This window comes from Ahaetulla prasina, chromosome 2, assembly GCF_028640845.1.
Source record: "Ahaetulla prasina isolate Xishuangbanna chromosome 2, ASM2864084v1, whole genome shotgun sequence".
NCBI classification, from domain to species: domain Eukaryota; kingdom Metazoa; phylum Chordata; class Lepidosauria; order Squamata; family Colubridae; genus Ahaetulla; species Ahaetulla prasina.
This window is the reverse complement of record NC_080540.1, coordinates 158141294-158164346: the sequence shown is the minus strand read 5'-3', so window position 1 is coordinate 158164346 and position 23053 is coordinate 158141294. Positions and strand designations below refer to the sequence as shown.

The 23053-nt window shown below is 39.2% G+C and overlaps 1 protein-coding gene across 11 annotated transcripts in view; it reads right to left on the bottom strand.

Annotated features, from left to right (window-relative positions):
• Positions 1–7178: 7178 nt before the first annotated feature.
• Positions 7179–23053, bottom strand: part of TAC3 (tachykinin precursor 3) — a 161158-nt gene continuing 145283 nt past the window's right edge. For all 11 annotated transcript variants that reach the window (XM_058171538.1, XM_058171543.1, XM_058171535.1 and 8 more), the window contains 6 exons: positions 20718–20864; positions 12948–13056; positions 11386–11415; positions 10284–10337; positions 9332–9406; positions 7179–7544 (listed from right to left, as the gene is read on the bottom strand). In XM_058171538.1, the coding sequence (XP_058027521.1) occupies positions 9333–9406; positions 10284–10337; positions 11386–11415; positions 12948–13056; positions 20718–20864 (414 nt within the window). In that variant the 3' untranslated portion in view covers positions 7179–7544; position 9332. The remainder of the gene's footprint in view (positions 7545–9331; positions 9407–10283; positions 10338–11385; positions 11416–12947; positions 13057–20717; positions 20865–23053) is intronic.

Genomic DNA, 23053 nt, shown 5'->3' with positions numbered 1-23053 from the left:
ATCTTTAAGCAGAAGCTAGATAACCATCTGTTAGGGATGCTTTAATTTGGATTCCTGCAGTGAGCAGAGACTTAGACTCGATGGCCTTAATAACTCCTTCCAGTTTTAGGAAAATCTGAATTTAGGAAAAGAATCAGCTCCTAGACTGAATTTCCAGAAACATGGCCACAGTGCAATACAGATAGTCCTCGACTTACAGCCACAATTGAGCCCAAAATTTATGTTGCTAAGTGAGACATTTCTTAAGTGATTTTTGCCCCATTTTACGCTCTTCTTGCCACAGTTGCTACGTGAATGGCTGCACTTGTTGAATTAGTAACACGATTTGTTGAGTGAATCTGGATTTCCCATTGACTTTGCTTGTCAGAAGGTTGAAAGGAGGGATCATATGACCTCAGGATACTGCAACAGTCATAAATTTGATTCAGTTGCCAAACATCTGAATTTTGAATACATGACCATGGGGATGCGGTAATGGTTGTCAGGGTGAAAAACAGTCATAATAAGTCACTTTTTTGTTGTAACTTTGAGTGGCCACTAAATGAACTGTTATAAGTCAAGCACTGCCTGCACAGTCATTCCCACCTGCTCACTTTCCAAACTCCAGAAAGATAAAACATTTAGATTCTCACTTGGGATTGCATAAATAATCAGGTTCCTTCAGCCCAGTGTTCTGAGCTATGAGGGACTATGAGATCCTTTAAAAACAACATGGTTGCCAAGCAAAATGTTTTTTTATCATTTAAGCCAGGGGTCTCCAACCTTGACAACTTTAAGACTTGTGGACTTCAACTTCCACAATTCCTTTGGGAGTTGAAGTCCACAAGTCTTAAAGTTGTCAAGGTTGGAGACCCCTGATTTAAGCAACAGTTTCCAGTTTAGATAACAGGAGAAGCCCTAACTGTTCAAAAATATTTCAATGATTATAAATCAGGGCTGACAATCTGACTAGAATCCTGCTTCATACCAGATACCACCTACTCTAGTTCTTAATTTTGTCCGTTATCACTTTGTTGTAGTGTAAGACACAATTCACAAGATGGCGGTCTTTATCTAGCCACTACTTGGCAGCAGAGCAGAAATTAAAAAGAAAAATGGGTTTCCTATGAAGTTTATTGTAAATACTGTAGAAAGCCTTTGGTCTCCCTAGGAGGTCACTTGGATTTTAAAAAGTAATGTACTGTTCAGATAGCTGAGGCCTCAAATAGACAGAACCTAAGGGTGTTTGTCTTATTCAATTACTCTTGCTGCTTATCCAAACTGGGTTTATTTATTCTTCATGAAGATGGCTTTTATATTGCAGCAGGATACCAATAAATAAATGCAGATATTCTCGTGGGGCCCACTGCTTTTGATGCCCAAAGGACAGAAAATCTTCCTCCAATTAATCTGTCTCACGGATTCTCTTCTGTGAAACTCCTGGTTATTTATCGTTTGAACTGAATTCACTCTCTCAAAGGCCCCCTGCTAACTCCTTTGGCAGTGTTATTTCAGAACTATTACAGATACTGATATGAAGAGCTTGCACAGAGAATGGGAAATTGTGAAGAAAATTTCCAGCCGTTCTTACTCCAAAATTGATTTTTTATTTTTTTTAAAGGATGGAAAGGGACTTGGAGAACCGGATTTGAGATAACATTGCTTCATGACAGTAGTCTTCTGTAGCATCTCTACCGAAAAATGCTAACTAAAACGAATCAGAATCGGAAGATACTTTTCAAAGTGTAGTAGCATTAGTGCTCATTTGTTCTTTCTGACTATAATTATTTATTATTTCTATCAAATTTATATGGCCACCCATCTTGCAAAAAATGCTCTGGGCGACATAAAGTAAGGATAAAAAACAATAAACATGTCCAAAAACAATCATTATTAAAATATTTTAAAATCATAAGCCATATAGGAGATTAGAGATTAACAGGAGTAATGAAGCCAACTCAAGATCTCACAGGTCCTTTGTGACTCTTAAGACTTTTTAATAATTGCTATATACCAGGGGTCCTCAAACTTTTTAAATGGGGTCAATTCACAGTCCCTCAGACTGCTGGGGGGCTGGACTGGCTGGGTGGGTGTGGCTAGATGGTCATGTGACTGGGTGAGCATAGCTAGGTGGTCATGTGATTGGGTGGGCATAGCCAATTTAGCATCCAAACAATATACAAAAATTAAACTTCAATTTGTTATTAAATTAAATTTCCGCTCCTGGGGATGGAAATCAGTTTAGTGAAGGGATGTGGCTACCTTGGGGTGAGGAAGCCAAAAACAGGCCCCGGGGCCTCTGTGTATCCCGTTTTTGGCTTCCAGAAGGTGGGTGGGGGCCAGCAGGTAGGTGGGGTGATGTGGGCGAGCCAGATTAATGGCTTTGGCGGGCCGTATCCGGCCCACAGGCCCTAGTTTGAGGACCCCTGCTCTATACCAAGTTTTTTATTTTTTTAAAACAGTGAAATTCCCTTGGATTCCTTTTTCATATTTTTTAATAAATACCTTCTAATTTAAACTTTTGGATTGAAAAATTATTATGTGTAAAGCTAAGGGAAACTTCCCTTCCACCACCTAGCTGCTGGGGTTTACCAGTGAATCATGTTGTGAGAGATCAGGAGATCTTTGTCAATTGCTACTACAGGTAGTCCTTGACTTACGACCACAATTGAAACCAAAATTTATGTTGCTAAGTGAAACATTTGTTAAGTGAGTTTTGCCCCATTTTATGACTTTTCTTGCCACAGTTGTTAAGTGAATCTGGCTTCCCCATTGACTTTGCTTGCCAGAAGGTCACAAAAGTGAATCACATGATCCGGGGACACTGGAATGGTCATAAATATGAGACAGTTGCCAACAGTCTGAATTTTGATCATGTGACCATGGGGATGCTGCAAAGATCATAAGTGTGAAAAACAGTCATGTCACTTTTTTCAGTGATGTAACTTTGAACAGTCACTAAATGAACTGTTGTAAGTTGAGGTAATCAACGCTGTAGTCAATTCTAGTCAGAATTGTTCTTAGACAAACTATTTTTCCTCCTCCTCCTCTGAAAAATTGACACCCTTAACTACCTGTTTTGTCAAAGGAAGATACAGGTAGTCCTTAACATACAACCACAACTGAGGCGGAAATTTCCATAGCTAAGCAATGTGGTACTTAAGTGAGTTGTACCTGATTTTATTATCTTTTTGCCAAGTGAATCACAGCGGTTGTTAAGTGAATCATGCAGTCATTAAGCGAATCTGCCTTCCTCCATTGACTTTGCTTATCCGAAGCCAGCTGGGAAGGCTGAAAATGGAAATCACATGACACCAGGACATTACAACCATCATCAATACATAAGTAAAGGTAAAGGTTCCCCTCGCACATACGTGCTAGTCATTGCCAACTCTAGGGGCAGTGCTCATCTCTGTTTCAAAGCCGAAGAGCCAGCACTGTCCGAAGACGTCTCCGTGATCATGTGGCCGGCATGACTCAACGCCGAAGGCGTACGGAACGCTGTTACCTTCCCACCAAAGGTGGTCCCTATTTTTTCTACTTGCATTTTTACGTGCTTTCGAAACTGCTAGGTTGGCAGAAGCTGGGACAAGTAATGGGAGCTCACCCCGTTACACGGCAGCACTAGGGATTCGAACCGCTGAACTGCCGACCTTTCGATCGACAAGCTCAACATCCTAGCCCCTGAGCCACCGCGTCCCATCAATACATGCTAGTTGCTAAATGTCCAAATTTCATGTCAAGCGTGGTCCGCAGACTGGATCCGGTCTGCAATAGACCCAGAGTTGTCCTGCCGGGCCATCCCGGAGACAGCAAGGGACTGGCCTGTGCCGCCCCAGCCATGCCCACCCAGATCTGCAATGACCAGATCACGCCCACCCCAGCCCCCCAAAGGCAAACAAAATCCTGATATGGCCCTCAATGGGATCGGTTTGACACCCTTGCTCTAGAAGTGCTTCGAAGTAGAGAATCTATGTGAATTTTTCAAATCGTCAAGCCCGGGATATCATTGTTCGGAGAACAATGGTAGCAGAAACCTAGAGAGGGTGGCAGAAATACTATTAAGAGCTTGTGTTCAAGTCTATACATGTTCGTAAAAGTGGGAAAGTGCCAGTTCTTCACTGAGCAACTGCTTTCTTATAAGTCACTGGAAAATGATGATGGGCTTCACACAGGGCTTTCAAGTATGGCTCTGCAGGAGCCCCTCTTGAAATCAATAAAGTGAGTGTCTTTTTGTGAGTTTGCAGGACTAGTTCAGAAGGTGCTCTTGGCTGCCTTTGCGTGCCCAGCCACTTCATTGCACATAGCTGTAAAAACCAACCAGGAACAGTTTTTGTTCAGCCTTCAAAAAGACACCTATTGCTTTAAAGGGAAAAACCTCGGCTCTTTTGAAGAATTCATATGGGCTTACTTAGCAAAAATCTTTGTCTTGTTCTAATTCGTTCTGTATTTCAAATATAGCTCCAGGAGTTGCTCAGTGCTAGCACAAAGGGTTGATTTTTCATGACTGAACTTTGGCATCTTTAGGAGGAACAAAATCTGGAAATTATGCAAACCAAATTACATAATTGTGAGTTAGTGAATCCAGAGGTCATGCTGCGGTTGTTTCTATTAGTGTTAAACGTTGAGCTATTTCATTGATGAAAAGAAATAGTTCTTTCATTGTATATAATCTGATGCTTAGTGAGGATAGTCTTTCTTTTTATGCCTTCAAGTCCATCTTGACTTCAAAAGTCTTTGCAGTTTTCTTGGCAAGGTTTTTCAGAAGTGATTTTGTCAAGAGTATGAATATACATAGACTGGAATAGGCATAGCAACAGGTCAGCCAATGAGGACTGTTTGGATAGACATGGTAACAGGTCAGCCAATGAGGATTGTTTGGAAACTGAAACATAGTATTTGTTTGTATGGGGCCATAAGAGACAGTCTGGAGTCTGGCCGCGGCTTAGACTTGCTGAACTGTATGTAAGAGTTCGTTTGGCCTCTGTAATGGGTGCCTCTGTACAATATTAGCTGCTGTATCTCTCTACTCTGTAATGACTTGCTTCTATAAATATTGCTTGTATTCCTGATATTGATGCTGACTTTTGATGTATGGTATTGTATCTAAAGAAGTTCTTATGTAGATGAATCCTGCAGAATTTTTTTTTATTTGCATTTATATCCCACCCTTCTCCGAAGACTCAGGGCGGCTTACACTATGTTAGCAATAGTCTTCATCCTATTTGTATATTTATATACAAAGTCAACTTATTGCCCCCAACAATCTGGGTCCTCATTTTACCTACCTTATAAAGAATGGAAGGCTGAGTCAACTTTGGGCCTGGTGGGACTAGAACCTGCAGTAATTGCAGGCACCTGTGTTAATAACAGACTGTCTTACCAGTCTGAGCCACAGAGGCCCTGATTGTGTGTCTGATTGTGTGTGCTACAACAAACTCTGACAATTTGTCATTGTCTTCTTCCTAGGGCTGAGAGAAAGTGACTGTCTCAAGGTCATCCAGCTGGCTTTGTGCCTAAGGCAAGACTAGAACTCATAGTCTCCTAGTTTTACCCTTGTGCCTTAACCACTGTACCAAACTGGCTCTCTTTATTTCATTGACTCTTGATTAATTTACCTGGATTGTACTAATTTTGGCATTTTGAATGACAAAGCACATTTACTTGGGATAAATTTTTTCAAAAGCTTAATAAATACACTTGGAGCAGAGCAAATAAATATTAAGAGAAATTCATCTATGTTAATAAGCAGAAATCAATTCTGTTTCTCTCATATTTTTACATACAGCCAGGGAAAGGCTGTCCATGGTTTCTTAAGATTGTTGTGACAAATTTCAATAGTATTTCAGGGAGTTTGGCAGGGACTTGAGAAAAGAGTTTAATTATCAAGCTTGCCTCTCACGAAATCCCCCCATTTTTACTTTTTACAACCCTCCCAGGATCCAAAAGGATTTCCCCTCAGATTTAGATAGAATTGTAAACGGGAATAGCAGGTGGTCTCTAAAAGGCCTTCGATCCCATTGCCATCCTTAAACTTCATGTTCCAAAAGCGGATTGAAAAACCTGGACACACACATTCTCTAATATCACCACATGGCTTTTTTCAGGTGGTCAGGAGTCTGCTCAAACATGATGCTAAGGAGTGGCAAACTTAAAACGTATTCCTTGCAAAGAAACTCCCTTGCAAAGTCTCATGGATTAACTAATGATTTCTAATTCTTTGGATTCTTACTAAGAGGTTACCTAGATCTTGGTTTGTCCAGTAAGATGCATACACTTCTTTAGATGGGTAAATAGAAAAGATAGAGATCTCATTTAAAGTATGCTACTATTGTGAGCTGAAGAAGCTTCTTGGATGAGAAGCGAAATATCTTCAAAGAAAAACCAGAAAGTCCAGTTGCCTCTTGAAAAAGCAGCTTTGGGACTACTATTGTTTCGTTATCAAGTTTAGGCTTTTACTTTCTTTCTAAAGCCACTGGATTTGGCAACTCTACTAACCTGTGCATGGAATTTTCCTTGAAAGTTCAACTAGCACAGGATAATGCCGCTGGCCTATATCTACAACTATTTGGTTTAATGTTTTACATGTTTGTAAACTGGTAGTCTGTTTCCAATGTAGAAGAGCCTTATATTATGTCAGACCAATATTCCATCTAATCTAATTTAGACTTTATTCTGCAAATCAGCAGTTTCCAAATGTCTTAAGATTGTTGTAGGATGCTTTTGGGCCGTGTATGAATGTGGTGTTTTATACACCTATGGCACAATGTCTATGGAGATTCTTAGTCATCCAGGTCACAGTGCTTTTACAAGAGGCAACTGTACTTCCTTTGTTTTTCCTTGAAGATGTTTCACTTCAGTGAATAAACTTCTTGGATGGGAAGCGAAACGTTTTCAAGGAAAAACAAAAAATCCAGTTGCCTTTGAAAAAGCACCTGCGGGACACATATGGCACAAGCAACACCATAGGGCCTCCAATGCAAAAGTGTAATGCAATCCTAAAACATGGTCTCCTAAACAGCAGACAGATTTGGATATGTACTGTACATTGTGCCGGTAACTTGTACCATTTTGTAAATGTGTTGGTTTATTGATTTTGTCGAAAGTGTCCCCTCCTCTCCAATAATGACAGCAGTCATCTGAAATATCAAAGAATGAGACACACACAATGGCAGGTCATAAGTAAAAACCCTGTTAATATAGAAGACTGAGGAATTCTTATTCTGTGCCACAAAAAGGATGCTCAGAAGGACGGTTTTACATGGAAGAGGTTCTTCAAGATTTAAGTCACATGTATACAGGGGGACAAAGCACTATGAGGACTAGAGATAGTTGTCAAAATATTTGAACAGTGAACACTAAAGCATTACAATTAGTTATAAGCTGGAATTAAGAGCATAATTGAGGAAAAGAATATGGGAGGAGGCTGGGACAAGATGAAGAAGCTCCATGGTACATCGAAGTTTCTGGCTTGGCTGAAAGTGGCTTTGGTGGGTGAAATCTAATTTGTGTTGGTTTCTTGAAGTCTTGCAGACTTTTTACTTGTCCTCATTCTTGCATGAAACCTGTACAAGAAAATATTAAGCAAAAACTACTAAGCTGAGTGCAATATACAGTGCAGTTGTCCATTAAAAAAAACCTTAAGTCATAGAAGATTAGGTGGATAGGGCTTCAAACAGATGCAAAGGTTCTTTTGACATAATAAAACAGACCAAAGAGAACAAGGCTGCATTTGCATATAAAGTTAAGAGAGGATGTTAAAAAAAAAAAATTCAGTGCAAGAGCCATTTTGTGCATCAAACAATTGTTTTGAGGTAGCCTGTGCCCAAATTGAAACATGCATATTACAGTTGTGTTGATCCATGCATAAATTGGAAAGGGGAGAGGACTGTACCTGAACAAAAATGTTTTGGAATCAGGAATGGTGAAAATGTCCAGAACATCAATGGTTGAGGGAAGGAAGCGAAGATGCTAGGAAGATGGGAAGCAGGGAACAGGCTAGTGCCATATAGTGCCCTGAGGGAAGGGAATCATCTATGGATTCCAAAATTATTTGCTTTTCCTTTTTCTTAAGAATGTATCACAGGTATTTTCATATAATGGATCTGAAGGAAAACACTGCCCCTCCCCCGCCCAATTCTGTGTAATGTTAACTTAACATCAGCACAGGGAACTTAGCACAAGATGAATTCATGATCATTGATGTGCCACCGCTAAATTTTCAAGGATGATTCAAAATGACCACACTTGCTGCTTTCCAGTAATGTTTTAGGCTGGCATCTATAAAGTCAAATCCATAAATGAACAAAATTTCCCCTATTTGGGTGGCAATAATCCAGATAATATCTAGACAGCAACAAAGATGTAGGAAAAACTGCTTAAATGTGGTGCTATCTTGTGGTTATATGGATATTTGGAAGGATACATCAGAGTTAGACTTGTAATTTGACTTTAGGCAGAAACCATTGAAAGTATTTTACATTTTACAAATATTTTTGTTTAAAAATTTGCCTGTTTCAGCTCTAAAGAATTCACAGCACCTCAATTTTGCTCACTGGCAGGTTACTTACCAGATTTGCTGCATCTGCAGTGTTCATCTAACCCTACCCTAAAAAATGACGGAAGACCACTAATATCAGAGTCACACATTGTTCATATCTGGTTCAACTTAAATCACACAAATATATATAAGAAATTAGCTGAATACCTGTGCTCTGCTACGAAACTATGTGATCGGACTTAGAATTTGAAAATTAATGAGTAGTTACAATTGGCCTCTCCTTTCCCTCAGGCTAGCCCCACACAAGCCTCTCCTCTCTATCCTCTTCTCCCTCAGGCTTGCCCCATAGATCCTTTCCTCTTCCCTTCTGTCCCTCAGGCTGGCCCCACAGAAACGTCTCCTATCCTATCCCCTTCTCTCCATAAGGCTTGCCCCACAGAAGCCTGTCCTATGCTATCCCATTCTCTCCAGAGTTATTTTCAAGTTGGGGGGGCAACATCTAACTAATTAGCATCAGAGCGTGTTATAATAATATAGAAAATACTAATACTCTGATGGTCATTTCGAAAAATCCTTTCTTAATGAGCACCTAGAAGCCAAGAAGAACATATGTGGCAAATTTCAAGTTTGTAGGCTTTACGGTTCTGGAGATTTCATGATTAATGCATGAGTGGTTTTCGCTTTTATATATGTAGATTGTATGAATGCTTGTGTGTGCTTTTACCATATGTGAAGTTGTTTGCATATTTAAAATCTTATAAACAGTAAAAAATCTATGTAAGAGCAAACTGTGGAAGAATTTCTCTTTTCACGCCATTTAAAAGTTTTAAGTTTTGACCCTTCTTTCCTTACCTCATTCTGCATTCGGCGAATATTTTACATCACTCAAACCAGTGAATGTTTCCTTACTGAGTTCAACGGAATTATCTAGAATTAAAGCATAAGGAAAGTTGGTTTCCAAGCCAAAGTATTTAGCTCCCATCATTTTGATGGAATTTGGTTCAGTTCGTTTTTTCCAATAGCTGATAGAGGATACAAGCAAAGAGTTCACTACCTGATTGCTCAGCATAGGGAGAGGTAATGTTAAAGCAAGAGGAAAAATTCAAAGCTGAAGGAACCGGCGGGGGGGAGGGGGGGGATACAGAACAAAGTTTGTTCTTTTCTAATGTCCAAAAATTGTCACGAAAGAAGGGAAAATTGGAAGCAGCTTTTCTTCTTATAGTGCAGCATAAAATGTAATCGAAAAAAGATGTAGGAATATTAAATTTCCATTACAGTAATCTTGTGGTGGTCGGCAGAGATGGCCATTCCTAATCAGGACATCAAAATGATAAAAAAATATGCATCATGATATAACAACACAGGCTTCATCTTTTTATGTTTGTATTGCATGTCACACACAAGTACTGTACATAAGGGACAGAATTTGAGCTACAATATTGCAATGCACTTTTCATTACTTTTGTCTCTTTCCCCTGCAGATGCTTTTGGTTGTTGTAAGTTGCATCTAGAAGATTTTGGGCAGATGAAAGTTTTAATATGAAAGTAACATAAAGGAATAGAATGCCTCATACAGGCAGCCTTTAAAACAAACACACACACACACACACACACACACACACACACACACACACTCGGATGAGCAGGTAGAAGCTATGCTGGGATTGCTTGTGCCTCACTTTTCACTTTTTCACTTTGGTCTGGTGTGTCTGATCACACTTGGCCAATAAAGAATTCTATTCCATTCTACTCACAAAGGACCCTTAAGGAAGTGTATGCTTCCTCAGTTCACAAACATACTTACCAGGCTCTATGGTCCTTTTGCCCATCAGTCCAACAAAGAAATCATGCATGTCTCCTATGGAAATATTAAGTTTATTGGACAAAGCAGTTTTCAACCAACTGGGGAAAAATCAACCGTCTTGAGTTAATGTAGCGTTTGTAAATCATCTGGAAGGCTTATTTACTGCATTCTGAATTTCAGAGATAATTCTGAATATGGCACGATGGTAATAAATGCATGTTTGTATATAACAGTCTACTTCTACCTGTATTAAATATGTTTCTAGAATGGGCTGTTGATTAACAAATCAGAATATTTATTTCACTGCAAAGTATTGGGTGTCACTCAGAGACACCATCTGAACCATTTTTGGCTCATGGCTTGTCACTATCCTATCTTAGCTTCTGTGGTAATTCAATCAATTGAAGAACTGGAACTGAATGCAGATTATTGTATTCATTTAATAAAAAAGAAGAGTTGTTTGCTTCCAGTTGACGTTGCGGTGAGAACAGCTGGAAAATAGCGGAGCTTCCCCGGGCTTGATGAAATGCAGCTGGAAACTGCTTGCTGGGGGACCCTACGGGCTTAAACTGCTCTGGAGGGGTGCTGAAGAAAGGAGAGGCGCTTCGTCGATTGCGAGGAAATCATAATTTCCTCGTTGATCCGAAGAAAGCTCTCCCGAACGGCAGCAGGGACGATGGCCATTTTTTGGTCAGCCACAAGCTGGGACAGCCAGGACACTAGGATCTTGTGCTGGAGTGGTGTGTGGACAGAGCAGTGAAACCGGGTGAGAAAATTCCAACTGTCATCTTAGAGATTTAACCTGAGTTAAAAGTTAAAAGATCTCCAAATGTTAAAAAAGCCGCAATTGGATTTATGGAGAAAGATGAAAGAGTTTCTAAAGACTTGCTAAAGAGGAAGATTAAAGATTTAGAAGTAAAAGAAAAACCTAAAGGATGATTTAAAACATAGAAAGCCTGGAAAAGCCTAACAACATTGTGAAAAATTATCCTTCTATTGTATCCTTCTTTCCAGTGATGGACCTGTACTACTAAAGTTTATTCAATCAGAAACAATAATAGAGAAAGCAGTGCTTATTGCAGAGAGCAATTGATCAACTTACGTTTCTGAGAAGAGGCAAGGGTTTGGGGATCTGAAAAAAAATACAAAGCAGAAGGCTCAAATGCACCACAACCATATGCCTTTCCAGATACATAGATACACACTGAAACATAGTCTCTCTCTCTCTCTCTCTCTCTCTCTCTCTCTCCCTCCCTCCCTCCCTCCTCCCTCTCCCCCCCTCCCTCCCTATGACCTGTTCCTTTCTCCACATTCTCCAACATTTTTGTTTTCTTCCCAATCTCTGTTCCCATTCTAAAACTCTCCACTTCTACCCTGTTTCCATTTTCTTATTTCACTTACTACTTTTGAACAGATTGAGTTAACAAAATTTTTCTGACCTCAAACCAAGCTTAGTTTATTGAAGACAGAAGGAAGTTTCTAAAGTAAAGCCAGTCCTTGGAGTACATGACCTACAGCTGAAAACTTGCTCCCTTTTTAACCCCTCCCATACTGAGTGAACATGTAAAGGCAGTCTTCGACCTGGCTGCCATAATTGAGCCCAAAATTTCCGTTACTAAGCAAGGCAGTTATTGAGTTTTGCTGCATTTTACAACCTTTGTTGCCACAGTTGTTAAGCTAATCTCTGCAGTTATTTAAATAAGTCATGCAGTCATGAAGCGAATCTGACTTCCCCCATTGATTTTGCTTGTTGAAAGCCAGCTGGGAAGCTACAAAAGGTGATCAACTGATCCTGGGACACTGCAACTGTTATAAATACATCCCAGGTGCCAAGCACCTGAATGTTGATCACGTGACCATGGGGATACTGCAATGGTCGTAAGTGTGAAGACGGGTCATAAGTGACTTCTTTCAATGCTGTTGTAACTTTGAATGGTTAAACAAATGGTTGTAATTCAAGGACTACCTGTACTATTATATACACATTACATAAAGTTATATTTAAAGTTGCAGGGAATAAGCTTATTAAACTCTTTAAAAGTAATGGGATTTGTTTGTCAAAGTACTAATATGGTGGGCACTAAGCCTTTAGAAATAATAAGGATTCCTTTTCTACACATTTGCCTCTTTATATATTGTATTTATTATATTTTATCATTTTTCTCTCTGATTTTTGTATTATAACCCCTTGTGTATTTAATACGTTGGTCAATCTATGATTTCAGCATGAATCTATTGCAATAAATGAGCTGTAAATGTGAGGGATTAAAATATTGACAATATCATAAAGATTTTAAGACCAGAGGAAAAACATTATTACGTAGTTATACACATTGCATTTTGTAGTGTTATAAATATTCACAAACCCTTTGGGGAATTCTCCCATTTCAGAGAAAATTCATACCATTGTAACCTGTTTCTACTATGACTTGTTGAATGCCTAGTTGTACGTTTTTGGGTTTCACTGAAAATCTCTCCCTTATTTAATCTGAGAGTATGAGGGGAATACTCATATTCCATTCAAAAACATGCACAGGCTATCTTGTTGCTGAATATTACATGCTATTATAAGGCTGACTTAACTCTTAAAACATAGATGAAAACCTTTCAATTTATCAAATATTCTTGAATTGCTTTGAGGCTGTTTTCTTAGTGATTACTTACTGATTTCTTCTTTGCCTGACAGTCTGAGCAGTGCCTCATAGGATATTCCTTGGCCACCATACAGTCGTCGGAGGAAGGATAGTGGCAGCTTATAGAGTTCTGGGTTCTTCTGTTGAAATGAAAAAACAACATGACATCAATCAAAGTTGACATGGCAATTCATAACCTAATATTTCCCGTCCTCAACATTCTATTCCCATCTTGACCCTATCTCTTATGCAAGTACGTATTATTTTCAAAGCATAATTCCTCATAATCTGTAACGCAGAGATAGCAAAATAATAGTTGAAAGTGCCTACTGATACCTCTCAGCTCCTCTAGATTAATTATTCAGTTAATTAGCGCAGTTCAATGAAGGGCAAAGCCAAAAAAATTATTATTTTGCTTCGTTTGTTCAGTAAAATAAATATATAGCAAACTTCATTAATGCAATATGTAGTTGCTAAACAAACAACCCCATCCTCATTCCAGGAAATTACTGGATTCTTGCCTTCAATTCAAGTTGCTGATTGTCAACTTGAAAGCCCTACATGACTTAAAAAGGTAAAGGTTCCCCCGCACATGCATTCTAGTTGTTTCCAGCTCTAGGGGCAGTGCTCATCTCCATGTCTAAGCCGAGGAGCCAATGCTGCCCGAAGACGTCTCCGTGGTCATGTGGCCAACATGACTAAATGCCAAAGACGCACGGAGTGCTATTACCTTCCCATCAAAGTAATCCCTATTTTTCTACTTACGTTTTTTACGTGCTTTCAAACTGCTAGGTTGGCAGAAGCTAGGACAAGTAACGGGAGCTCACTCCGTCACACAGTGCTAGGGATTCGAACCGCTGAACTGCTGACCTTCTGATCAACAAGCTCAGTGTCTTAGCTACTGAGCCACCACCTCCCTATGTGACTTAGGACCAGGTTATTTGAAAGATTAACTTTTCCCAGTTTCATCTACCCGACTCACCAGAGCATGGAGGCAAGGAATGTTAGGAATCCCCTCTCCTAAGGAGGACGATCTAGCATTCTAGCAGGACCAAAAAGAACAGCCTTCTCCATGGTGGCTCCCTTCCTGTGGAACATCATCCCCACAGAGATAAATTGACTTCCACTTCAACATTGTTTCATAAGGCCCTAAAGAACCTGGTTTTGCCAACAAGCCTGGGGACCAGAGGTGGGTTCCACAGATTATCACAGTTCGTCTCTTGCGCAAGCCTTCCGCACATGCGCCCAGTCTTCTGTGCATGCGCTTTACTTGCATGTGCACCTTCCGCGCATGCGCCAAGCCTTGAAAATGTGGCTAAATAGGACAGCATAGTGCCGGACAGGTGGGCGGACCCACCCGCGATCTCCGCTACCGGTTCACTCGAACTGGTATGAACCAGCTAAATACCAGCACTGCTGGGGACCCCAGAGTGGGATGCAGCCCATCAAATGGCTCATTTGACTGTTGGGGGAAGGGTATTTTTTATTCTTTTTGTATTGGGCTTTTATCTTTATAAAGAGTCACTAAGAATGAGTTTAGCGGCCATATATATTTCCTTAAATAAATAGAGTTCTCTCCAGTCTATCCCTCAAATTTTTCCAGCATTCAAAATTTTTGTCTACACTATTTTTTATCCCTGAAGAAAAGGTATAAAATGATATAGCTCCCATCAAATTTATTGATTTGATCTTGAGCTTTATAAAGAGTCACTAAGAATGAGTTTAGCGCCATATATATTTCCTTAAATAAATAAATAAATAAATATATAGCAAACTTCATTAATGCAATATGTAGTTGCTAAACAAACAACCCCATCCTCATTCCAGGAAATTACTGGATTCTTGCCTTCAATTCAAGTTGCTGATTGTCAACTTGAAAGCCCTACATGACTTAAAAAGGTAAAGGTTCCCCCGCACATGCATTCTAGTTGTTTCCAGCTCTAGGGGCAGTGCTCATCTCCATGTCTAAGCCGAGGAGCCAATGCTGCCCGAAGACGTCTCCGTGGTCATGTGGCCAACATGACTAAATGCCAAAGACGCACGGAGTGCTATTACCTTCCCATCAAAGTAATCCCTATTTTTCTACTTACGTTTTTTACGTGCTTTCAAACTGCTAGGTTGGCAGAAGCTAGGACAAGTAACTGGAGCTCACTCCGTCACACAGTGCTAGGGATTCGAACCGCTGAACTGCTGACCTTCTGATCAACAAGCTCAGTGTCTTAGCTACTGAGCCACCACCTCCCTATGTGACTTAGGACCAGGTTATTTGAAAGATTAACTTTTCCCAGTTTCATCTACCCGACTCACCAGAGCATGGAGGCAAGGAATGTTAGGAATCCCCTCTCCTAAGAATGGACGATCTAGCATTCTAGCAGGACCAAATAGAACAGCCTTCTCCATGGTGGCTCCCTTCCTGTGGAACATCATCCCCACAGAGATAAATTGACTTCCACTTCAACATTGTTTCATATGGCCCTAAAGAACCTGGTTTTGCCAACAAGCCTGGGGACCAGAGGTGGGTTCCACAGATTATCACAGTTCGTCTCTTGCGCAAGCCTTCCGCACATGCGCCCGGTCTTCTGTGCATGCGCTTTACTTGCATGTGCACCTTCCGCGCATGCGCCAAGCCTTGAAAATGTGGCTAAATAGGACAACATAGTGCCGGACAGGTGGGCGGACCCACCCGCGATCTCCGCTACCGGTTCACTCGAACTGGTATGAACCAGCTAAATACCAGCACTGCTGGGGACCCCAGAGTGGGATGCAGCCCATCAAATGGCTCATTTGACTGTTGGGGGAAGGGTATTTTTTATTCTTTTTGTATTGGGCTTTTATCTTTATAAAGAGTCACTAAGAATGAGTTTAGCGGCCATATATATTTCCTTAAATAAATAAATAAATAAATAAATAAATAAATAAATAAATAAATAAATATTTAGTGCAACACTCTTAGAAGGCACCCATTTTGGAGAAAGTCTTGAATTAGAAGATGATCAGAATCCCCATAGAGATAAATCACTGCTATTGTTGTTCGAAAGAGCTTACTGTTATCTCACCTCCTGGAGAACCATGTGTTGAACTATGGGGGAAATGTTTCAGAATGATAAGTAGCAAGAAAAGCTATGACATTCATCAACAAGTTAAGTGAGTCAGGAGACTAACCACAATGGGGATATGCAGGAGCCATTACCTAGACAAAAAGTGCTGAAGCATTTTTTTTCAAGTCTAGGACAAAGAGTTAATATTTAGAAGCAGTTCAGGAAGAAACCTCCCTAATTCACTGAACAATAAGGAAGGTACATCACAATCAGACCTGTTATTATAGCCAATTTCAGTAAAAGTAGTTTTTAGCCTTCCTGTGGAGATGATTTCCTTGTCCGGTCTGGTCTCCCTAGTAGAGTTGACAACAGATGCTACAAAAATCAAATTCTACACAAGTTCTATGAATTGAAGATCTAACCACTTAGGATAAACCATCATCATCACTTTGCCCCAAGATATTTCCAGAGGACTTCACTTACTTCCTGTATCTTATTGTCCACCCACAGCTCTGAAAGTTTTTTCTCTATCCCATTTCCAGATGCTCTGTCTTGCACAGAGGGAAATATGTTGACTTAAGTGAGAGGGGTAACCTGAAATGGTCCATGTGGACCATTTCAACTGTGGCTCCCGATGATTTTGTCAGTCTCAGGACAACCAGGAAACTATCCTTTATCTCTCTTAGAGGAAGACCAAAACCCAGGCTGCCACAGCCGTTTTTTTAAATTTCTAGGTAGATTGATCACCAGTCAATTAGTCAACCTAGAGAATGCAAAATTCTGCAATTGACCGCCTTATCCCTGGCTTAATAGGAAATCTATGGAAGGATTTCTCTCTTTTATTTCTGGTAGGAGACTCCCTTTCCAGTTCCCACAGTTCCCATAACTCCTCAGTTATTCTCCTCACCTAATATTGTGAGAATAGAACACCAATTCCCACAGCTAAACCCCCTTCTCAAATTTCAGACCTCAAAATCTTCATGTGAGTATTAAGAGTCTTCATTTGTCTTTGACTGTCCTTTATGGAAAGTAGCTACCAATATACTGACAATGCTAGCTAAACAAGTAACGTCTCCAAACCCTAATGAAATCTCTCCCTTCCGAATCCAATGCCAATTCCATTCTAATTCCAGGTAACAGCAGATTTTTATTTAAAAAGATGCCAATTACCTCTCCTTATACAGTATGTTAATCAGCCTAGAAGAAGAAAAGAAAGAGAACTGCTACTTTAATTTGGGGGTGGCTGAGTAAAGCAATTTGAGGGAGGGGACAGAGTAAAATGTGTCCAAATTTCAAGAACATCCAAAAATAAGGAATTGCTTTGTTAAGAGCGGTAAAGTTATGGTAATTTGAGTCCTATTTTGGACTGCACAGAAGTAACAAGAAGAGATTATGATGGCTGAGGACAGAATTGGATTTCTCAAAGCTTTTTATCCTCAACAGATCTAATTCAGAAGGGATTTGACAAAAGAAGCTACTTAAGACTCCTTGCAGGCCTTGCCCCCAAAAGCAATTTACACTGCATAAAGCCCCCTTTTTTTAACAGAAATGGGAGGAAGGAGGAAAATTGTATCTCATCCTCTATTGAACTTCCTCTTTTGATACCTAAAAATGAATGTCCCTTTTGTATCAGATTAGATTCTGGCTCATCTCAAGATGACAGATTTGGAACACAGAAAGTTGTTTTAGTTTAGTCTGTCAGGAAGTACTGAATTCAATAGAAATGCATGGCAGGCCTTAAGCGTGATCTGTGAATGTTGCAGAAGGTAGTATAGGAAATCCTTGACTTACAACAGTCTGCTTAGTGACTGCTTGAAGTTACAATAGCACTGAAAAAGATGACTTAGGATCATTTTTCACACTTACAACCGTTGCAGCATCCCCATGGTCATGGGATCAAAATTCAGATGCTTGGCAACTGACATGTATTTATGCCGGTTGGTGTGTTCTGGGGTCACCTAATCTCCTTTTGCGACCTTCTGACAAGCAAAGTAAATGGGGAAGCCAGATTCGTGTTACAGTAACCGTGTTACTGACTTAACAACTGCAGTGATTCACTTAACATTTGTGGCAAGAAAGGTCATAAAATGAGGCAAAACTCACTTAACAACTGTCTCACTTAGCAATAGAAATTTTGGGCTCAATTGTGGTCATAAGTCGAGGACTACCTGTACACTGCAGAAAGTTCAGAGTGGACCGCACCGCCAAATTTTGCAGGATGTGAAGAAGAACATTTTTCAAAAAAAAAATCCCCTTGCTAAAATAAATATCAAGACATCTTAGAAAAAGAAGTCCTGATCTGTTTAATGCGCTATCTCTGTAGATTGTTAAAGTAACATACAAAAGGAGCATTCCAAGAATGTTTGGAAAAAGTAGAGGGACTCAAGGGATCCCCTTATTAAATTGCTGAGGATTACCAGAGTCCTGTATTTAAAAACTACAGTAGTTAAAATATAGCTATGAACTGAGGAAGAACTGAGAGAAGGCAAACTTAGGTATTCTATTACCTGGTGGCATAAACACATTTGTGTAAATACGTGTCAGTTAAATAAGTTCAAGATGTGCAACAAAAAAATATAAGCAACAGGAAGATTAACTATCTTGTCGATGATGGACAACAGGATAGACACAACAATAATACCTATCATGTAGTACAGTTATATACAGGCTACGAGAAACAGTTTGGTGTTGAGAGTAAGGCATCAGGCTAGAGACTTTTGTGAGTTCTAGTCCCATCTCAAGCACAAAGCCAGCTGAGTGACCTTGAACCAGTCACAGGTAATGGTAAGCTATTTCTGGAAACCCTTACCAAGAAAACTTTAGGGACTTGTTCAGGCAGTCTCTGAGAATTGGGCACGACTGAACAGAATATAAAATAGAAGCTGTATCCAACAAAAGCAATTGTTGTATCTCTTCTTATCCTGTCCATACTCAAAGCTAACAGATTTACTTGCTATGCCATATTATGTTTTGCACATTTGCATTCAGCCATGTTACCATTTTTCTGCTTAATGACATAATCTTATTTTCTTAAATGCATTTTAAAATATTATTTAAATAAAAGTACATTGAAATTAAACAATATTGTAGCATAACTTTTAAAAAAATCAAAAAGCTCTCTCCCAGAAAAATTAGAGAGGTATTTTTTTTAATTTTATGCTGTTTGGGAATAGATTTCTATGAACAGGCATTGTTTTTGAAACTAAAATCAATATGTGTGTGTGTGTGTATGTATGTATATATATATATATACACACACACACACACACGTATGCTTTAATGTAATAATATTAAAGGAGTAGAGATGAAATGTGAGTAAAATTATCCTTAACTTCAAGGTTGAAATTTGTTGTTGTAATTTCTCCCAGTGCTATTTCCTACTGTTTTAAGTCCCATTGTTCCGAAGATTTTTCTGCTTCCTCAAGACTTTCTTCTCAACATCTTGAACAAACATCTAAAAATTGAGGTGTTTTTTTTTGCCAAAATCAACTCCATTTGAGACATGGGGGCGGGAGAGATTTAGTGAGGTAGCTGAATAATGTAATCTTGGAGAACTAAAAAGGCCAAAAATAGGGTGCTTTATAGAGCATTGCTAAGATTTTCTGTACATATAAAATCATTACGTTGAAACTAGACTTATTAAAGGGGAATTTAAAGTTTTAAACTACTTTTCCTCTCTTGTTCCTGAGCAATTAAAAAATTGGCAATTGCTTAATCTTGTCAATCCATTTTCTTTTTTAAAAAAATATTTTAAAAAATAAACCCTGAGACTAACGAGAAATATCAAAAGCATGTCCAAAACTCTACAGCACCTGTTGTCCTAGAATCGATCGTGGGAAAGTAGAAACAGTTTTGTTTTTAATTAACTTCTTCACATCTAAGTTCAAAGGTAGGAAAACAACTAGGCCAGTTCTAGATCATTTCCTTCCCCTTGGAGGGGAAAAGTATTGGCTACATGGTCTTTTGCATTACATATTAGCAGACCCTTTCATCACCCATTGCTGTAGCTGTAGTTTCATCAGGAACAGTAGGTAAACAGCAATAACAGAGCTGCCCATCACTGCAACAAGGAAGCACTCAGCTCTACACAAATAGTCCTCAACTTACAACCATTCATTTAGTGACTGTTCAAAGTTACAACAGCACTGAAAACAAATGACTGATGACTGGTCCTCTGACTTACAACCATCACAGCACACATACCCATGGACATGTGATCAAAATTCAGGTACTTGGCAACCAGCATGTATTAATGATGACTGCAACGTCACCATTTGTGGCCTTCCCAGCCAGATTCCCACAAGCAAAATCGGGGTGGGGGGGAGTGGCCTTTGCTTAACACTATGTGATTCACTTAACTCCTGTAGTGATCTACTTAACAACTGTGGCAAAAATAGTTGTAAAATTGGGCTCAACTCACTTAACAACTGCCTTGCTTATCCACAGAAATTCCAGTTCCAATGGTGGTCGTACGGTATGTCTTTTTCCTCTACAGACAAGTTTCATTCTATAGTCCCTCTGAGACATCCTCCCTACATATACCAGTACAATTTTATAGGGAGATTTAAACCAGATGGAGCACAGGAATTTGTTGCTGTTGTTGTTCTCTAGAGCAGGGGTCTCCAACCTTATCAACTTTAAGGCTTGTGGACTTGTGGAATCTGGGAGTTGAAGTCCACAAGCCGTAAAGTTGACAAGGTTGGAGACCCCTGCTCTAGAAAACTGCCACACCATATATTTAATAACATTTCAGTTTACCTCACCTTTGTTTGGACTCCGCTGGGCATCTGTTGCTCCAGAGACTCAGTACAGTAACCACGACATAACTTTGCCACTAGTAAGGACAGCAACACTGTCAGAACAAGGGAACACTTCATTGTGGGTTTTTTTTTCCCCTGAGGGAGGAAAAGCTTGGAAAGGAAAAAAAAAACATAATTAAGGGGTGCAGGGGAATTGAGAAATAGATAGTGGAGAGAAAAAAAGTCAGCACAGAAAAGAAGACTGTCAGGTGCAAAGATATATCAACCATTCTATCTTTGTGATGGTATAAAATGAAGCTATTGTTTTCATTTTTTAGGAAATTAATTAATTCATCCCCTCTCATGAGATTTCAACTGCAGAATAGAACTTAAGTCACTTACTTTCTGAAAATAGGAAAGGAAATTCAAAGTATTAAGAACATGTACTTTTCCATTCTCTATTTAGTGAACATGTTCATTGAATGTACATTGGTGAACACAAATATTTTTAAAACACAGTTACTGAGGGGTTTACACTTATCTTTTTGTACTTCCATATATGCAGCAGATTAACAATAGATGTTTTCGCTTTTTTCTAAATTCAGGATTTGATTTGATTTTGGTTGTTTTAGTTCCACTCTTCATTTTTAATCAGTTAGATTCATCTAAAGATTCTTTCTTTATATATTAAGTAGTTCTACTCTTGTGCTTATTCTGGATCATATTGTATGACACATGACTCAGAAGGAAAATTGCCTCTATTTCAAAAAAGTTCAATATTACCAAACCTGGGCTGATTATAGCATTAAAATGGGCCTCTGGTGGCTCAGCAGACTAAGTCTGTCTGTTATTAACACAGCTGCTTGCAATTACTGCAAGTTCAAGTCCCACCAGGCCCAAGGTTGACTCAGCCTTCCATCCTTTATAAGGTAGGTAAAATGAGGACCCAGATTGTTGGGGGCAATAAAACTTTGTATATAATATACAATTGGATGAAGACTATTGCTTAACACAGTGTAAGCCGCCCTGAGTCTTTGGAGAAGGACGGGATATAAATTCAATTTTTTTAAAAAAATCCCCATAAATAATTAAATCTACATTTCTAGGTTCACATAACATATCAATAACTCAGGCTATCCCAATTTACTCGTTGTCTGTGTAGCATATAAATACTAATATATATTAACATTCTCCCTTTAGATTTCAGCCTTAGTGTTTGAGTTTCATCTTTATAATAATTTCCAGGATTTGTTTCTTCTATTCTCACATCATGATATAATAAAATTAGGCTCATTAAATCTCCTTTAGCACACCTCATTTTGGGGGGTTCTTCTTGGCTTATTTATAGAAACACGTGTAGCTAGATAATACTACCAGACCAGAGGTGGGTTTCAGCAGATTCTGACCAGTTCTGGAGAACCGGTAGCGGAAATTTTGAGTAGTTCGGAGACCCGGTAAATACCACTTCTGACTGGCCCCGCCCCCATCTATTCTCTGCCTCCCAAGTCCTAGCTTATCGGGAGGAAATGGGAATTTTGCAGTAACCTTCCCCTGCCATGCCCACCAAGCCACACCCACCAAGCCATGTCACGCCCACCAAGCCACACCCACAGACTCGATAGTAAAAAAGTTTGAAACGCACCACTGTACTATTTCCTATCAACTAAATTTCTTAAGAGAAATATCATATAATCTTGTAGAAAAGGGGGCGGGGAACCTATGCATTTATTCAATATTGTTCCAGAATGCACATTTAATTATAGAAGTCATCATGTTAGTTTTTTGTAAACTCTGTTGATTAATCACATTTTGGATTTGGAACGGATGAATTATTTTGCCTTATTCTCCTGCAAAGACTCCTGGTATTGTGTTGGAATATGACATATTTGTTAGTCTCTGGTCCCTTCGTTGTTGTTTTTTGTTTGTTTGCTTTTGAAGTGTTTGAATCATCCTCACGCCATTCCATATACTCTTATTACGCTTAAAATTTAAAAATAAATATCTTTGTTAACATAATTATTTTTAACCCCAGAGATATTTGGTGTAAACTTATATGTTGCATCTTACGCTTCCTTAAAGAATCTCAAGTTTGATTCTATTTCTGGTTGCTTTGTATTGTGCACTTCTGCAGTAACTTGTGAACTCCTACCTTATTTGTCTTCATTGCCTTATCAATTTGAGCTAGCAATGGATTTTGTGGTGCTCTGTGAGTCATTGATTGTTCTACAGTTATGTCCATTTCCTTCATGATCATTAACCGTGTTTACTGTATATTGCTTTGCCAGAGCTCTTTCTTTTGATAACACACATTATTGGGAGATTTACTTCTGCATTAATTAGGCTTTTCACCAGCTGTGTTC